Source organism: Gigantopelta aegis, chromosome 13 (genome assembly GCF_016097555.1).
Source record: "Gigantopelta aegis isolate Gae_Host chromosome 13, Gae_host_genome, whole genome shotgun sequence".
Taxonomy (NCBI): domain Eukaryota; kingdom Metazoa; phylum Mollusca; class Gastropoda; order Neomphalida; family Peltospiridae; genus Gigantopelta; species Gigantopelta aegis.
Genome location: NC_054711.1, coordinates 40165457 through 40183684, shown reverse-complemented (window position 1 = coordinate 40183684; position 18228 = coordinate 40165457). Strand labels below are relative to the sequence as shown.

Below are 18228 nucleotides of genomic sequence, written 5' to 3'. Positions count from 1 at the left end.
GGTGTCATTTTGACCACAAGTCATGCAGGGCTCGAAATTTCATTCTGTAGTGTGGGAAGCAAAATGTTCTTCACAAATTTAAATCTTAAAGCAACAGTTAGAAACTGAGAAGTGCTTCTAGACTCGCAGATATTGATTTAAATCTTAAAGCAACAGTTAGAAACTGAGATGTGTGTCTAGACCCGCATATATTGATATAAATCTTAAAGCAACAGTTAGAAACTGAGAAGTGCTAATAGACCAGCAGATATTGATTTAAATCTTAAAGCAACTGTTAGAAACTGAGATGTGTGTCTAGACCAGCAGATATTGATATAAATCTTAAAGCAACAGTTAGAAACTGAGATGTGTGTCTAGACCAGCAGATATTGATATAAATCTTAAAGCAACAGTTACAAACTGAGAAGTGCTTCTAGACCCACAGATATTGATTTAAATCTTAAAGCAACAGTTAGAAACTGAGATGTGTGTCTAGACCCGCATATATTGATTTAAATCTTAAAGCAACAGTTAGAAACTGAGATGTGCTTCTAGACCCGCAGATATTGATTTAAATTCTATAGTTTATATTTCTCTCTTCAGCCAATGCACCACGACTGGTAAGTCAAAGTCTGTGGTATGTGCTATCCTGTCTATGGGATGGTGCATGTTATAAAAGATCCCTTGCTGCTAATTGAAAAGAGCAGCCCATGAAGTGTCGACAGCGGGTTTCCGCTCTCAATATCTGTGTGGTCCTTTAACCATATGTCTGACGCCATATAGCCGTAAATAAAAATGTGTTGAATGCATCATTAAATAAAACATTTCTTCCTTCCTTAGTATAATAAAAAATATATCATTACCTGTATGTACTTGTATAATAAAAAATATATCATTACCTGTATGTACTTGTATAATAAAAATAGAAAAGATTTCTGAGCAAGAAACTAAGCTTTAACCAGAAATACTGTTCGGTTTTCTTGGAGGACCACGTCCGTTTAATGTTTGTTGTGCATGTTTATCAAGTCTGCCGTTTTAACCATTAATAAAGCTTGTCTGTGGTTAGTAGTCGCTTAATTGTTAACACATTTTGTTTATCATTAGCAGTGAAATTAAGTTTTTGATAAAGATTTTTTTTTTTTTTTTTGAGTGCCAAAATAAATTTGTTCAAGATAAAAAGTAATGAAGCAGGATCTCTTCCCCCACCCCCCCCCCCCCCCCCCCAAAAAAAATAATTAAAAAAATCTGTAGTCAAAATTAAAGTCTTTTTAGAATTCTATTTCTACTGTTACTGTTACAAGCACATCCATCCCACGTCCAGTCTCTGGCAAGGCCAGTGGCTGGACATCGGACAGAAGGTATTTAATTTATATAGGGACAATTTTGACTTTATTCTAAAAAGCCCAGTGGTAAAGCGCTCGCTCGATGCATGGTTGGTCTGGGATCGATCCCCGTCGGTGGGCCCATTGGGCTATTTCGCGTTCCAGCCAGTGCACCACGACTGGTATATCAAAGGCCATGGTATGTGCTATCCTGTCTATGGGATGGTGCATATAAAAGATCCCTTGCTGCTAATCATAAAGAGTAGCCCATGAAGTGGCAACTGCGGGTTTTCTCTCTCAATGTCTGTATGGCCCTGAACCATATGTCTGACGCCATATAACCGTAAATAAAATGTGTTGAGTACATCGTTAAATAAAACATTTCTTTCTTTCTTTATTCTAAAATGGAATGGCTTAATTTAGATGGCATGTCCAACAATTTATGAATATGAGACCTGATTCCTAATATTACAAATAAATGCCTATTTTCGACGGGCAGTCCAAATAATGTTTTTAAAAAATTTAAGTACATTTATTTAATTATATATTTTTAGATCTAGGAGGATTATAGGCGGAGAAGGTTTGGCCTTGCACCACAGAAAGATTTAAGAATTATTTATAAGGGGGTTAAAGACTTCAGTGTGGAGGATGGGCAGGGGGATGGGGGGGATGGTGGAGGAGACTAGTGGATCCCCAAAATATCGTATTTGCTTTTGTGTAAAACAAATTTAATCTGTGTTAAATCTGCTTGTTGTTAATTTATTTTAAGAGTGCTTTTTGTAGACATGTTAAAATATTACTGGTATATATAGCTGGTTTGCTGCATTTGTACATTATTTTTATTTTAATTGTTATATATATTTTTTTGTGGTGTTTTTGTATGTATTAGGTTTGTGTTTACTTTACAGTTTTGTTATCACTGAATGCAAATATAGAAACTTTGTTCTATTGCATGGTTTTAATTTTAATATCAGTTTTTCATTTTTGTTCCTGGTTGTATTACAGGGCAAAATTTATTATTGTCATAATATTGGGGGTGGGGTGTGTGGGGGTGGGGGAGATCTAGTTTATTCAGTAGAGCAATTGTCTGAGGTGCTTTCATCGCAGGTTCGAACCACCTCAATAGACCCATTCTCTGATGAGGTTGTTTTCCTGTCCCAACCGGTGCCCCACTACTGGTATATCAAAGGCCGAGGTATGTGCTGCCCTGTCTGTGGGATGGTGCATATAAAAGATCCCTTGCTACAATATAATGGGGGAAAATGTGGCGGGTTTTGTCTCTAATTGTAAATATACATGTATGTTGGAATTACCAAATGTTTGACATCGAATAGCCGATGATTAATAAATCAATGTGCTCTAGTGGTGTCGTTAAACAAAACAAGCTGTAACATTTTACTGTTAGCGGGAATTGTCTTGATGGACCTGTAATTCAGCCACACCACACATTTTTGTATAGCGTGTTTTGTTAGATACTTTTTAGTTTTAATATTTTGTTGATTTTTTGTTTTTGTTTATAATTTTCTTTTGACGCTTTGTTTTCCTATTCTGTGTTTGCCAGTACACATGTATGTATACTGCAATCCAAAATATATGCAAATTTCAGCTGTAACATTAAAACAAAAAAATTTTAAGAATGGATTATGCACTTTGAGATTCAGAATTACTGATTGATATACCCGGTATAACAGCCCAAAATATACCCCCCACCAAACTATACCCCCCGCCAAACTATACCCCGGGTTATAGTAGGACTAACCCTAACCCTCATTTTTTATTACTAACCTGTATACAAAATAAATAAATAAATAATAATAATAAACGCTTTAAAAGAAAAGCATCTATTGCTTTCATAAAAATAAAACTATCACAGATTAGTCATTTTAGAAGATATTTCGATATTCTCTAGGCCAAAATATATAAATTATGATTGAAAAAACCCCTCTGGACATTGAAATACAGACTAGAGAGGTATATTCTGGGCTAGCAGTGTTTGAGATTAAATTTTTTGGGCAGTCTCCCAGTTGGATACTAACATTTCAAAATCTGATATCCCACCTGAGAATTTAGTATTATATGGCATCCCGGTGGGACACTGGGTTCTTCAAGTCTGGTAGCCAAAATTAAATTCTGGTATCCCCGGGATATCGGGATACCGTTAATCTCGAACACTGGCTAGTCCAGTTTATACCCCAGGTATAGTTTGGCGGAGTGTGTATATTTTGGCCTATTACACTGATACTGTTTATCATTTAGAAGAATTGAGTATCTGTAATCAAGTAAAGCTATTGTAATTAAAAACTAACAGTGCATGCAGTGTCTGTGTGTGTGCGTGCGTGCGTGTGTGCGTGCGTGCATGTGTGCGTGAGTGTTTGATGTCTGATTGTACAAACTCATCAAGTTCCAGTGTATATTTACGATGGATTGAATTTTAAGAACTTTTAATTTTTCATATAAATCTATTTATGGATATACATGTAGCACAAATTAAACTTTATAATTACATAAACAAATTCTTTTTAACTAAAAACCCATTAAATACAATATATGGTAAGCTGATGAAATATAATCAATATTAATTTTTCTGATACATACATTGTAATTGAATAATAAAAACTAAATTGAGTCAGAACAATACGTGTAAGTGTACTTTTAAAAACTTATTTTCATTGATGTAGAACTAAAATGAATTAATTAGATTTAAATTTATATTAAAAACATATACAATAATCACTCTTTACTATAATATTTGTAGTTATTTAATATTTCTGAGTATAAAATGTCGTTCATTTTCTCCTTTTGGTTTGTTTTGCAGGGGCTTGGCGAGCAGCATCTAAAACCTTGTCTTCCGCGCTGGTCGGAGTGAAAACCCTGTCAGAAATGCGATCGAAATCCATTCAGAAAAGCATGTGTACCGTGCTGCCAGAACGCGAGGAACACATGAGTATTCTTCACCCGGACAACCAGCGAGAGTTGGCGCTCCGCGGATTTTACTCCAAGTGTCTGAACACGAATAAAACGGCGACACAGAAGGATTCGACAACGGATACGAATGCGTCGGCAAAACGTCACATGTTTTCCCGAAGCCACATAAAACACGGGTGGAGTTTAGTCGAGTCTTCCGAAGGACAGACAGACGGACAGTCGGGGGATCGGACGGACGGGCTGGGACAGACGGACAGTATTAGCTGGATGTCGGTGAGTACGGACGACTCTAAAGGCAGGCCACACTGCCTGAGTTACAGTACCTCGATGGACAGTTCGGAGTTCTCGGCGGGTGTGTCCGAGCCTCACAGTGCGACAGCTAGCGAGGTCTTCAGACAGTTTGATGAGGAGATAAAAAAATATGACGAGAGTTTGTCGCGCATCGGATCAGAACGCAGGCGACAGGTGGATGGGTTGATGACGCATCTGATCGACGACGGTGAATACCAGGTGACTCCCATAGCATCGAAACAGACATCTCTCGAGAACAGTCCCGTTCGCGTCATCGAGTCATCGCCGCTGATCATGTACGATCCTGACGATGTGGTCTCGCGATCCAGAAACAAACGGCACCAACAGGTGACGATCGTCGTCCATGGTGACCCGGACTCCCAGAACGAGCCGCCGACGCCACCACCCTCACCCTCCACTGCTCCCGTTACCACGGTGACAACACAGTTCCAGTCTAAGGTCGCGTGCACGCAGGCGTTACTGACGATCGTGAGCACGGCGATGGATCGCCTGTCAGATTCAGGGTCGGATTACACAGTGATCGGCAATGAAAGTCCGTACCCAAGTCTGGACACACCCGAGAGCAGCATCGCCAGGTCCGACACGGTGTTCAGTGAGCCGAGTGGCGAGGAGTTAGCTCCCTTGGCGGTGCGCGAGGAGTTAGCTCCCTTGGCGGTGCCAGAGCCAGATTTAGAGGAGAAAGTTTCAGAGGATGACACGGGAGGTCGTCACACAGGACCGGCTCACCTCAGTGTGAAGTTCGTCGACGAAAACGAAAACTATCCGAGTGTCGCACAGGAAATACGGGAAGCAGAAATGGTGATTTTTAAAAAACAATTCTATAATTTTTATTTTTTTAACATTTTTTTTGTTTAACAACACCACTAGAGCACATTGATTAATTAATCATCGGCTATTGAAAAAAAGAAAGATTTAAAGTTTGTTTTGTTTAATGACACCACTAGAGCATATTGATTAATTAATCATCGGCTATTGAAAAAAAGAAAGATTTAAAGTTTGTTTTGTTTAATGAAACTAATCAGGAATTGATCAATGTCGTTGGACCCTTTGGGCTATTTCTCATTCCAGCCAGTGTACTGCAACTGGTGTATATCAAAGAAAGAAAGAAAGAAATGTTTTATTTAACGACGCACTCAACACATTTTATTTACAGTTATATGGCATCAGACATATGGTTAAGGACCACAAAGATTTTAAGAGGAGACCCGCTGTCGACACTTCATGGGCTACTCTTTCCGATTAGCAGCAAGGGATCTTTTATTTGCGCTTCCCACAGGCAGGATAGCACAAACCATGGCCTTTCTTGAACCAGTTATGGATCACTGGTCGGTGTAAGTGGTTTACACCTACCCATTGAGCTTTGTGGAGCACTCACTCAGGGTTTGGAGTCTGTGTCTGGATTAAAAGGTGTATATCAAAGGCCGTGGTATGTGCTATCCTGTCTGTGGGATGGTGCATATAAAAAGATCCCTTGCTGCTAATTAATGGGAAAATGTAGCGGGTTTCATGCATCGCTAAGACTAACCCTGACTACCTGTGTTGTACCAGCCTCGGTGGCGTCGTGGCAGGCCATCGGTCTACAGGCTGGTAGGTACTGGGTTCGGATCCCAGTCGAGGCATGGGATTTTTAATCCAGATACCGACTCCAAACCCTGAGTGAGTGCTCAGCAAGGCTCAATGGGTAGGTGTAAACCACTTGCACCGACCAGTGATCCATAACAGGTTCAACAAAGGCCATGGTTTGTGCTATCCTGCCTGTGGGAAGCGCAAATAAAAGATCCCTTGCTGCCTGTCGTAAAAATGAGTAGCCTATGTGGCGACAGCGGGTTTCCTCTAAAAACAGTGTCAGAATGACCATATGTTTGACGTCCAATAGCCGATGATAAGATAAAAAATCAATGTGCTCTAGCGGCGTCGTTAAACAAAACAAACTTTACTTTTACCCGTGTTGTGTATATGTCCGAATTAGCAAAGTTAGTCTGAGGGCTTCTCAACCAGGGGCGGGACGTAGCCCAGTGCTAAAAGCGCTTGCTTGATGCGCGCAGTCGGTTTAGGATCGATCCCCGTTGGTGGTCCCATTGGGCTATTTCTTGTTCAAGCCAGTGCACCACAACTGGTGTAACAAAGGCCATGGTATGTACTACCCTGTCTGTGGGATGGTGCACATATATAAAAGATCCCTTGCTTCTAATCGAAAAAGAGTAGCCCATGAAGTGGCGACAGTGGGTTTCCTCTCTCAATATCTGTGTGGTCCTTAACCTTATGCCTGACGCCATATAACCATAAATAAAATGTGTTAAGTGCGTTGTTAAATAAAACATTTCCTTCCTCCCTTCTCAACCAGTACCCCATGACTGATATATCAAAAGCAGTGGTATGTGCTGTGGTGTTGGACATTGCATACACATGTAAAAGATCCCATGTAGAATGTTTCCTCTAAAAACTATTTGTCAGAATTACCAGTTGTTTGATATTCAGTAGCCAATGATTAATAAACCAATGTGCTCTAGTGGTGTTTAACAAAGATTAAAAAAATTTTATTAACATAAGAAACTGGTATGGTGTATACTACCAAATCAAATCCCATAGATGACAATAGTAACATGTGGCTAAAACTCCTACTTGCAGCGTATCAATAGACATAAATGCCATGGATATAAATACTACCACCCCTCACCTTTAAAGTGAATCGGAAAAAATTGGGGGTCAAGTTGCTCATTTCTGAGATAACGGGTAGCGTCTATGACTACGCTAGTTCCGCACAAAATTAGAGTTCCTGTACCTTTATTTTATAGGTACCCCATACATGTTTCAAGCACAAGGCTAATTGACAGAGTGGTACTAGATGAAATAAAATTGCATACATTTTTTTGCCCAGATGAAACTATTTGTTTTTACAACCAACACACTCACATTTATCACCAGTCACAGGACTTGTGGTGTTCACTTCTCTATGAAAAGTTGGGTGCACCTCGAACTTTAACACAGCCGGAAGTTATTTGGTTTAGTACTACCTGTAACACACGCATAGTACATGTAAGTATCCTTTTCACGATTTGGGGAAGATTGAAACAAGTCCTATAATTACAAAATGTTTTTGTTAATTGGACAGTTAAATGAACTCGACTATTATTAATACAAGTTTTATAATGTATCGCATTAGTAAGGCCTCCGTGAGTTCAGCTCGACCCGGACCCCGAGTACCTGACATTTACACGAGGAGTAAAGTGAACTAGCATTAAATGCATCTTTACCGGCCTCGGTGGCGTCGTGGCAGGCCATCGGTCTACAGGCTGGTAGGTACTGGGTTCGGATCCCAGTCGAGGCATGGGATTTGTAATCCAGATACCAACTCCAAACCCAGAGTGAGTGCTCCGCAAGGCTCAGTGGGTAGGTGTAAACCACTTGCACCGACCAGTGATCCATAACTGGTTCAACAAAGGCCATGGTTTGTGCTATCCTGCCTGTGGGAAGCGCAAATAAAAGATCCCTTGCTGCCTGTCGTAAAAAGAGTAGCCTATGTGGCGACAGCGGGTTTCCTCTAAAAACAGTGTCAGAATGACCATATGTTTGACGTCCAATAGCCGATGATAAGATAAAAAATCAATGTGCTCTAGCGGCGTCGTTAAATAAAACAAACTTTACTTTTTTTAAATGCATCTTAATTCCAGTGCTGAGCATGACATAGCCCAGTGGTAAAGTGTTCGCTTGATGCGCGGTCGGTCTGGGATTGATCCCCTTCGGTGGACCCATTGGGCTATTTCTCGTTCCAACCAGTGCTCCACAACTGGTGTAACAAAGGCCGTAGTATGTACTATCCTGTCTGTGAGATGGTGCATATAAAAGATCCCTTGCTGCTAATCGAAAAGAGTAGCCCATGAAGTGGCGACAGCGGGTTTCCTCTCTCAATACCTTTGTGGTCCTTTACCATATGTCCGATGCCATATAACTGAAAATAAAATGTGTTGAGTGCGTCGTTAAATAAAATATTTCCTTCGTTCCAAAATATCTTAACTCGACCCAGACCTGAGTACCCGACATTTACACTAGATGATGATGAGACTGAGGAATAAATCAACTAGCATTAAATGCATCTTATGGCGACAGCGGGTTTCCTCTAAAAAACAGTGTCAGAATGACCATATGTTTGACGTCCAATAGCTGATGATAAGATAAAAAAATCAATGTGCTCTAGTGGCATCGTTAAATAAAACAAACTTTTTTAAATGCATCTTAATTCCAGCGCTGAGCATGGATTCCAAATGATGCCATTGCATTGCATTCCGCACATTCAACTTTTATTTTCTTTCCGTGTCTCAGGGTCCTATACTGAAACCTGGTGGAAAACAAATGGTAAAGTGACGTTTAAAAATATAAATTACTTAAGAGGCTCTTCCTTGCATGTGTATTCGAGTCCTGCGAACGGACTCGATCATGCGAGTCTCGTCACACTCGGCCTATACTTAAGTGCTCGTGGATACCTACACATTAGAATATAGTTGTTTAATAACTGAACTTGCACCGCGACGGGTATATCAAAGGCTGTGGTATGTGCTATCCTGTCTGTGGGATGATGCATATAAAAGATCCTTTGCTACTAATGGAAAAATGTAAAGGGTTTCCTCTCTAAGACTATATGTCAAAATGACCATATGTTTGACTTCCAATAGACGATGATTAATAATTAAATCAATGTGCTCTAGTGGAGTTTTTTCTTTCTTTGTTCTGGCAGTAACGAAGTGTGTACTAATATTAATGCCACGTGCATTTGAATATATAATTATACAGTGGAATATATATTTTGCAGTTGATCCAGAAGAAGATGGCAAATGCAGAACCAGGTATGTTGAAATATGTGTCACTTTTCTTATTATTAATTATTATTAATTTACATATCAAACAAAAATTAAGTTTCTGTTACATTCATTACAACATAACGTCATCCCATTGGTCCAGATGTAGCAATGGGGTTTGTTAATTTCTCGATGAACATAAAAATTACGTTGTCGGGGAACGTTGTCAGGGAACGTCGTATCTGATGATGTCATTTTATATTGATACTTAATTTATTTCAGTGTTGTAGATTTTCCGCGGATGGGCAGTGTCCAGTCTTTGTTATACTGTGTTATTTCACTGTTGTAGATTTGCCGCGGATGGCCAGTGTCCAGTCTTTGTTATACTGTGTTATTTCACTGTTGTAGATTTGCCGCGGATGGCCAGTGTCCAGTCTTTGTTATACTGTGTTATTTCAGTGTTGTAGATTTTCCGCGGATGGGCAGTGTCCAGTCTTTGTTATACTGTGTTATTTCACTGTTGTAGATTTGCCGCGGATGGCCAGTGTCCAGTCTTTGTTATACTATGTTATTTCACTGTTGTAGATTTGCCGCGGATGGCCAGTGTCCAGTCTTTGTTATACTGTGTTATTTCACTGTTGTAGATTTGTCCCGGATGGGCAGTGTCCAGTCTTTGTTATACTGTGTTATTTCACTGTTGTAGATTTGCCGCGGATGGCCAGTGTCCAGTCTTTGTTATACTATGTTATTTCACTGTTGTAGATTTGCCGCGGATGGCCAGTGTCCAGTCTTTGTTATACTGTGTTATTTCACTGTTGTAGATTTGTCCCGGATGGACAGTGTCCAGTCTTTGTTTCACTGTGTTATTTCACTGTTGTAGATTTGTCCCGGATGGACAGTGTCCAGTCTTTGTTATACTGTGTTATTTCACTGTTGTAGATTTGTCCCGGATGGACAGTGTCCAGTCTTTGTTTCACTGTGTTATTTCACTGTTGTAGATTTGCCGCGGATGGGCAGTGTTCAGTCTGACAGTAGCGGGTTCGGTGACGCTGACGTCAGTGCTGACACAAACACGACAGATTCCAATGAACCGCCGCGGGTGAGTACGTCTGTCTCGGTCTGTAGTCAGTGTTGGAAATGTAACATTAATATGATCATAAAATAAATGGTATCTATAGTCCAACAGGGAACGCTTTTTTTTTTGTACTATGAAATTTACTACTAGTTATTTATTTCTCAGCCGAAAGGTTTCTAAATTGCACACAAAAATAGTATCCTTTTGTTATTTCCAAAACACTTTTTTCTTTTTTTCTTACGTCAAAACGCACTGAAATTACTTATCAAAAAAACTTTTTTGTAGAATTATGGGACGGACTATAGTATTATCATCTCATAAATATTCTGCATGATTTCTGGGGAATCCCCTTAGCATTGGCCAATCAGTGCCATCAGTTTGCTCGACAGAATTTGGAAATTGTAGAAGCTTACAGATGACGTCGTGTATGACGTCATAGTACAATATACTTGTGCTTACAAGATTGTTTAGTGGTCGACTGCTTAGAGATAAGCCAAGTTTATGTATTTATTTTGTGTCAAGTAATTGGAGTAATAAAACAATTATGGCACTGTGAGGAAGGAAAGAAATGTTTTATTTAACGACGCACTCAACACATTTTATTTATGGTTATACGGCATTGGACGTATGGTTAAGAACCACACAGATATTGAGAGAGGAAACCTGCTGTCGCCACTTCATGGGCTTAGCAGCAAGGGATCTTTTATATGCACTATCCCACAGACAGGATAGCACATACCACAGCCTCTGATATACATGTACCAGTCGTTGTGCACTGGCTGGAACGAGAAATAGGCCAATGGGTCCACTGACAGGGATCGATACCAAACCGACCGCGCATGAAGTGAGCGCTTTACCACTGGACATTGTCTTGCCCTGGCACTGTGATGAGACCAATATGATGTATTGTGGAGCTAAAAATAAAATAAAATATATACATGTATATATCAATCCCAGCTTCCAGCCTCGGTCAATATTTATTTTGTTCCATAAAATATATCTGTCTCTTCACAGTGCTGTAATTGCATCTATATGAGGGGGGGGGGGGGGGGGGGGATGCTGGGACATAGGCTGGTGATAAATTGGTGGGCCCATTGGACCATTTCTCGTTCCAGCCAGTGCTCCACAACTGGTGTAACAAAGGCTGCAGTTTGTACTGTCCTGTCTGTGGGATGGTGCATATAAAAGATCCCTTGCTGCTAATCGAAAAGAGTAGCCCATAAAATGGTGACGGCATGTTTCCTCTCTCAATATATGTGTGGTCCTTACAACCATATGTCCGACGCCATATAAAATCTGTTGAGTGTGTCATTAAATAAAACATTTCTTTCCTATATATAATGTCAGTTAGTGTTTAGGATATTGAAGAATGATGTTGACCAGTAAGAAAATTAATGTAAATGGTTAAATAATAAGTACGGTATATACTCAAGGTGGCAGCTTTAAATAAGCTGTCTCCAGGTTACAATATCATAAAAAAAATATTTAATAATTTTTCTTGTCAAGATTGAAAATACCAAAGAATTGAACTTACTATCCCTGTGTTTTGTAGTAGTTCTAAGAATGTCTTTTGTTCATGTTTTAGGTTGGTTATCTGGGAAGTAGTTCTGACAGTGTCTTTTGTTCGTGTTTTAGGTTGGTTGTCAAGGAAGTAGTTCTGAGAATGTCTTTTGTTCATGTTTTAGGTTGGTTGTCAAGGAAGTAGTTCTGAGAATGTCTTTTGTTCATGTTTTAGGTTGCTTATCTAGGAAGTAGTTCTGACAGTGTCTTTTGTTCATGTTTTAGGTTGGTTGTCTAGGAAGTAGTTCTGAGAATGTCGTTTGTTCGTGTTTTAGGTTGGTTGTCTAGGAAGTAGTTCTGGGAGTGTCTTTTGTTCGTGTTTTAGGTTGGTTGTCTAGGAAGTAGTTCTGACAGTGTCTTTTGTTCGTGTTTTAAGTTGGTTGTCAAGGAAGTAGTTCTGAGAATGTCTTTTGTTCATGTTTTAGGTTGGTTGTGTAGTTTTGAGAAAGTTGGTTAGGTTCTAGGAAGTAGTTCTGACAGTGTCTTTTGTTCGTGTTTTAGGTTGGTTGTCTAGGAAGTAGTTCTGAGAGTGTCTTTTGTTCGTGTTTTAGGTTGGTTGTCTAGGAAGTAGTTCTGACAGTGTCTTTTGTTCGTGTTTTAGGTTGGTTGTCTAGGAAGTAGTTCTGAAGTAAGTTCTGAGAAGTAGTTCTGACAGTGTCTTTTGTTAGTGTTTTAGGTTGGTTATCTAGGAAGTAGTTCTGACAGTGTCTTTTGTTCGTGTTTTAGGTTGGTTGTCTAGGAAGTAGTTCTGAGAATGACTTTTGTTCGTGTTTTAGGTTGGTTAACTGAGAAGTAGTTCTGAGAGCGTAGGCACATTTTAAACATGTCTTTTGTTTGTGTTTTAGGTTGGTTGTCTGGGAAGTAGTTCGGAGAGTGTAGGCACATTTTCCAGCAGTGCCACCCTTCCATCACAGCAGGCCGGACATACATGTACCTCGAGGCCGAGTCTTCCAACTTCTGACATTGTCAGCGAGACAGTAGCTGTTGCCATGATGCAGGTTCCATCAGAAAAACACCACATAGGGAACCACGGTTCAGACACAGTATCTAACATCTATAGTGGCGACGTGGGGCAGGTTTCGTCATCGAAGGATTCACAGACTTTCATATCGTGGTGTTTTATTCCTTCGCTACACACAACCAACGTGGCAAGAGCTCCGAGAGAGGAGAATGCTAGAACGCCGGTTAAATCTAAGTTTTCGTCTTTCGCCGACCGTTCAGAACGAAATGCTGCAAATATATCTTGGACAAGCCTACCAAAGTCTCACTTAATGATTCCAAGGGAGACAAATGTGTCGTCGGGGCATGGAAAGTTACCTCCCTTTAGTTCAGGGAAACACACAGGCAGGAGCGATAACCATGGTTACAGCGACGACAATTTGAGTGGCGACGAGCAGAGTTATTCCTCGGCTTCGACCGTACCTTGGCGTTCGTCGTCGGGTGTCGCCTTCTCACCTGGCGACCTGGACGGTTACGCGCCGCAGTATCCGACTGGTCGGTCGCGACACTTCTCATACAGCGTGAACTCGGACTCGAAGACATCACTAACCGAGGAGAGCGACTACTCGTCTGTGGCCGACAGCACGGTCAGCTGTAGCAACGTGGAATTACTGGAGTACAGGAAACTAGTCCGGCTCATCAACCAGCCCAGCAGGAGTGTTCACGTACGTAGTGTAGTCTAGTCTAGTCTAGTGTAGTCTAGTCTAGTGTAATCTAGTGTAGTCTAGTCTGTAGCAATGTGGAATTACTGGAGTACAGGAAACTAGTCCGGCTCATCAACAGCCCAGCAGGAGTGTTCACGTACGTAGTCTAGTCTAGTCTAGTCTAGTCTAGTCTAGTCTGTAGCAATGTGGAATTACTGGAGTACAGGAAACTAGTCCGGCTCATCAACCAGCCCAGCAGGAGTGTTCACGTACATAGTCTAGTCTAGTCTATAGTCTATAGTCTAGTCCAGTCTAGTCCAGTCTAGTCTAGTCTGTAGCAATGTGGAATTACTGGAGTACAGGAAACTAGTCCGGCTCATCAACCAGCCCAGCAGGAGTGTTCACGTACATAGTCTAGTCTAGTCTATAGTCTATAGTCTAGTCCAGACTAGTCCAGTCTAGTCCAGTCTAGTCTAGTCTGTAGCAATGTGGAATTACTGGAGTACAGGAAACTAGTCCGGCTCATCAACCAGCCCAGCAGGAGTGTTCACGTATATGCAGTCTAGTCTTATCTAATCTAGTCTAGTATAGTCTAGTCTGATGTCTAGTGTTCTACTCTAGTGTTGTCTGTAATCTAGTATAGTATAGACTAATCTACTTTTGTCTAGTCAATAATCTACCAGACTCATACTGTACTAGTGTTTGTAATCTAGTCAAATGTAGTATTGTCTAGTCTAGACTTAGTCTACTCAAATCTTTAGTCTAGTCTAGAACTTGTAAAGACTAGAACAGCAGCCCAACAGGAATCTTCACATGTATAATTACCTAGTCTGATCCATTTGATGGCATGTCTTGTACATCGCAGCGAGTTGCTTTTTCACTGAATGTTTCTATCTTTAACAGGGCAGAAGGAGACGTATTCCTAAGTATCATCCGAGGAAGCCGATTCGAGATTGGACAACCTTAGTGAGGAAGAAGGTTAGTGCTTTTGTCCATCTTCAAAAAAAAAGAAAAAGAAAGAAAGAAATGTTTTATTTAACGACACACTCAACACATTTTGTTTACAGTTATATGGCGTCAGACAATTGTTTAAGGACCACACAGATATTGAGAGAAGAAACCCGCTGTCGCCACTTCATGGGCTACTCTTTTTGATTAGTAGCAATGGATCTTTTTTCTGCCTAATCCCACAGACAGGGAGGTACATACCATGGCCTTTGATATACCTGTCGTGGTGCACTGGCTGGAAAGAGAAATAGCCCAATGGGCCCACCGACGGGGATTGATCCCACACCGACCGCACATCAAGTGAGCGCTGTACCACTGGGCTACGTCCCACCCTTGTCCCTCTTCAAAGTTTAGTGGTCGAATATATACATTACTTTTCATGTCGGGGGGTGGGGGGGAAGGGGGAGGGTGGGGGGGAGGTGGAGGGGGGGGTGGTGGTACGTAGCCCAGTGGTAAAGTGCTTACCTGATGCACTGTTGATCTGTTATCGATACCTGTCAGTGGGCCCACTGAGCTATTTCTCGTTCCAGCCAGTGAACCACGACGTGTATGAAAGGTTGTGGTATGTACTATCCTGTCTGTGGGGTGGTGCATGTAAAAGATCCCTTGCTACTAATAGAAAAATGTATCGGGTTTTCTATCTAAGACTATATGAAGAAAGCAACAAATGTTTGACATCCAACAGCCATTAAATAAATAAATCAATGTGCTCTAGTGGTGTTGTTAAACAAAACAAACTTTAACTTTTATGTCAGTGGTGACAGTAGCAATGAACTTTAAAATTTGAATTTAGTTCAAATGAAGTTTCTCGAAGTCCCAAAATTGCCTTATAAAAATGAATTGAATGTAGAATATAATTATTTTATAAATTTAAAAAAAATCAATTTCATGTTTTAATGAATAATATTTTCAGCGAATTCAAGAGGAAACCCGTCTGTTGCAGCACGCCGTTCATAAATACAAAACGGAAATGTCCATGTGTGAAGCCATGTTCTCTCTCAGATACCAGGCAGCCTTCGATGATTTGTCACAAGAAGAAAGGTGCGGTATTATTTTTTATTACATACCTATTCAATCTTACTATAGTAACATTTTGAAACTGTGTGATAAATTTACTTTGTATCGCACATATGTGCGATCTGGACCGAGACTTTTAAATGAGGAAATCCCTTTTTATTTTTACTGCTGTTAGCGTCTTGCCTTTTATTTACTGACGTCATATATGATTTGCAAATTACGTCACGTCGTATTTGAAACAGTACAGAAGGGTGCCGCAGAGTATGATTCTTAACGTTAAGTAAATCCATGAAAGGAGTTTTGATCATAGATTTAACAAAGTGTTGTTATGATGTTAAATTAAAAAACATTTTTGTAAAACATAAAAGAAGGTATGTAATAAATACAAAACGTCACGTATCTTGTTTTCGCTACATATTTATGGCACTCATTTATTTTGCGAAAGAACATACCACTCGACTGCTACACTGTCTCGGTGTATATTTTCTTGTGCAAAATAAACTTGTGCAATAGGAAGCGAAAACAATGTACGTGAAGTTCTGTATATTTACAGGTATTGGGTGGATGACGTGGGAATGAGGTGTGTGATGTAGGTATGGGGTGGGTGATGTACATGTAGGTATGGGGTGGGGACAGGTATGGGGTGGGTGATGTAGGTATGGGGTTGGGGACATGTAGCGAGTTGGGGGAGTAAAAGTCCAGACCTCTTTCGACAATTTGTCTGGAGAAGAATGGTACAGTATTGTTTTTAACAGGTATGTGATGAGGATTCCATGATGTTTTGCCCCAAAGGCAGTTAGTTCACCCCAAGTCAGTTCGCCTCCAGTTTGACCTGTTTGCCCCATGTACCAGTTAGTATCCAAGTCAATTCGCGCCCCCCCCCCCCCCATCCCCCCACTTTTGTGGGGGCGAACTGGTTATGCACGTGGGAGCAAACTGACATCCTATTTGGGGGCGAACTGACTGAGGGTGAACAGACCTGGGGTAGAACTGACTGGGGGAGAACAAACCTGGGGGAGAACTGACTTGGGGTGAACTGGCTTGGGGGAAAAACGTCTGGTACCCTGTGAGGAAGGGGTACATTAGAATGGGGTGGGGCGGAGAGGTAGTACGTGCACAGTGTGTGAGGTCAGGTTAAGGTGCAAAAAAACTAAATTGGGGATGGGATTACTTTGAGGTGTAGTTTGATGTCTGGTGCAATATCGCTCTGGTTTCACTTTTATTTATTCCTTGACATACAAAATTAAAGGAAAGGAATATTGTTTAAAATAACAACAAGTGTTTAATATACGAGAGGGAGATAGGATAAAGGGGAGGGAGGGAGAGATGGGGTGAGAGAGAGAGAGAGAGAGAGGGAGAGAGAGAGAGAGAGAGAGAGAGAGAGAGAGAGGAGAGAGAGAGGAGAGAGAGAGAGAGAGAGGAGAGAGAGAGAGAGAGAGAGAGAGAGAGAGAGAGAGAGAGAGAGAGAGAGAGAGAGAGAGAGAGAGAGACAGGGTGGGAGAGAGAGAGAGAGAGAGAGAGAGAGAGAGAGAGAGAGAGAGAGAGAGAGAGAGAGAGGGAGAGATAGAGATACAGAGGGTTGAGGGAGGGAGGGTTGAGGCAGGGAGGGACGGACGGACGGATACTACAACCTTTGATACCACAGTTGTGAGGCACTGATTGGGATAGGAAGAAATATATTTTATTTAAGACATATTACATTATGTAGTATTTTGTTTATTAACTGTTGTGGTCACACTCATTGTTAGTGAAGTGACTTCCTGGTGAAATGTAGCCAGGTCACTGAAACTGAACATAAAGCTGTGATATATTTTGTGTAGTCGGCAGGGAAAGCAGGAAGGATGAAGTGGTGACATTAGTTTGTATTGTCCTAGTCCGCATTGACCTACATCACATTTTGAAGGGTACAAGTCATCTGGTCAGGTCGGGATGTGGCCCAGTGGTTAAAGCATCCGCTTGATGCACGGTTGGTCTGGGATCGATCCCCTCGGTGGGCCCATTGGGCTATTTCTTGTTCCAGCCAGTGCACCACGACTGGTATATCATAGGCCATGGTATGTACTACCCTGTCTGTGGGATGGTGCATATAAAAGATCCCTTGCTGCTAATCGAAAAGAGTAGCCCATGAAGTGGCGACAGTGGGTTTCTTCTCTCAATATCTGTGGTCCTTAACCATATGTCTGACGCCATATAACTGTAAATAACGTGTTGAGTGCGTCGTTAAATAAAATATTTCCTTCCTTCACTGATAAACTAGTGTCGAAAAAAAAAAAAAAAAAAAAAACTACATTCATACATCTATCTATCCATCAATCCATCCATTCATCCATCCATCCATCAGTCCGTCTGTCCGTCCATCCGTCCGTCCGTCCGTCCATTAATTCTGTGTTGTTGTGTTACAGAGATGACATTGATGCAGTTCAGTATTTGTGGTCAGAAATCATCCATCCATCCATTAATTCATCCATCCATCCATCCATCACTCCATCTATCCACCCATCCTTCCATCCATCCATCACTCCATCCGTCCATCCTACCGGCCTCGGTGGTGTCGTGGTAGGCCATCGGTCTACAGGCTGGTAGGTACTGGGTTC

The 18228-nt window shown here is 41.0% G+C and overlaps 1 protein-coding gene across 1 annotated transcript in view; it reads left to right on the top strand.

Annotated features, from left to right (window-relative positions):
• The window catches only part of LOC121387309 (protein ITPRID2-like), a 138438-nt gene that overhangs the window by 109061 nt on the left and 11149 nt on the right, over positions 1 to 18228 (top strand). Inside the window, exons 10-15 of the mRNA XM_041518330.1 lie at positions 4117 to 5336; positions 9346 to 9379; positions 10330 to 10430; positions 12812 to 13630; positions 14513 to 14587; positions 15531 to 15658. Of these exons, the coding sequence (XP_041374264.1) occupies positions 4117 to 5336; positions 9346 to 9379; positions 10330 to 10430; positions 12812 to 13630; positions 14513 to 14587; positions 15531 to 15658 (2377 nt within the window). The remainder of the gene's footprint in view (positions 1 to 4116; positions 5337 to 9345; positions 9380 to 10329; positions 10431 to 12811; positions 13631 to 14512; positions 14588 to 15530; positions 15659 to 18228) is intronic.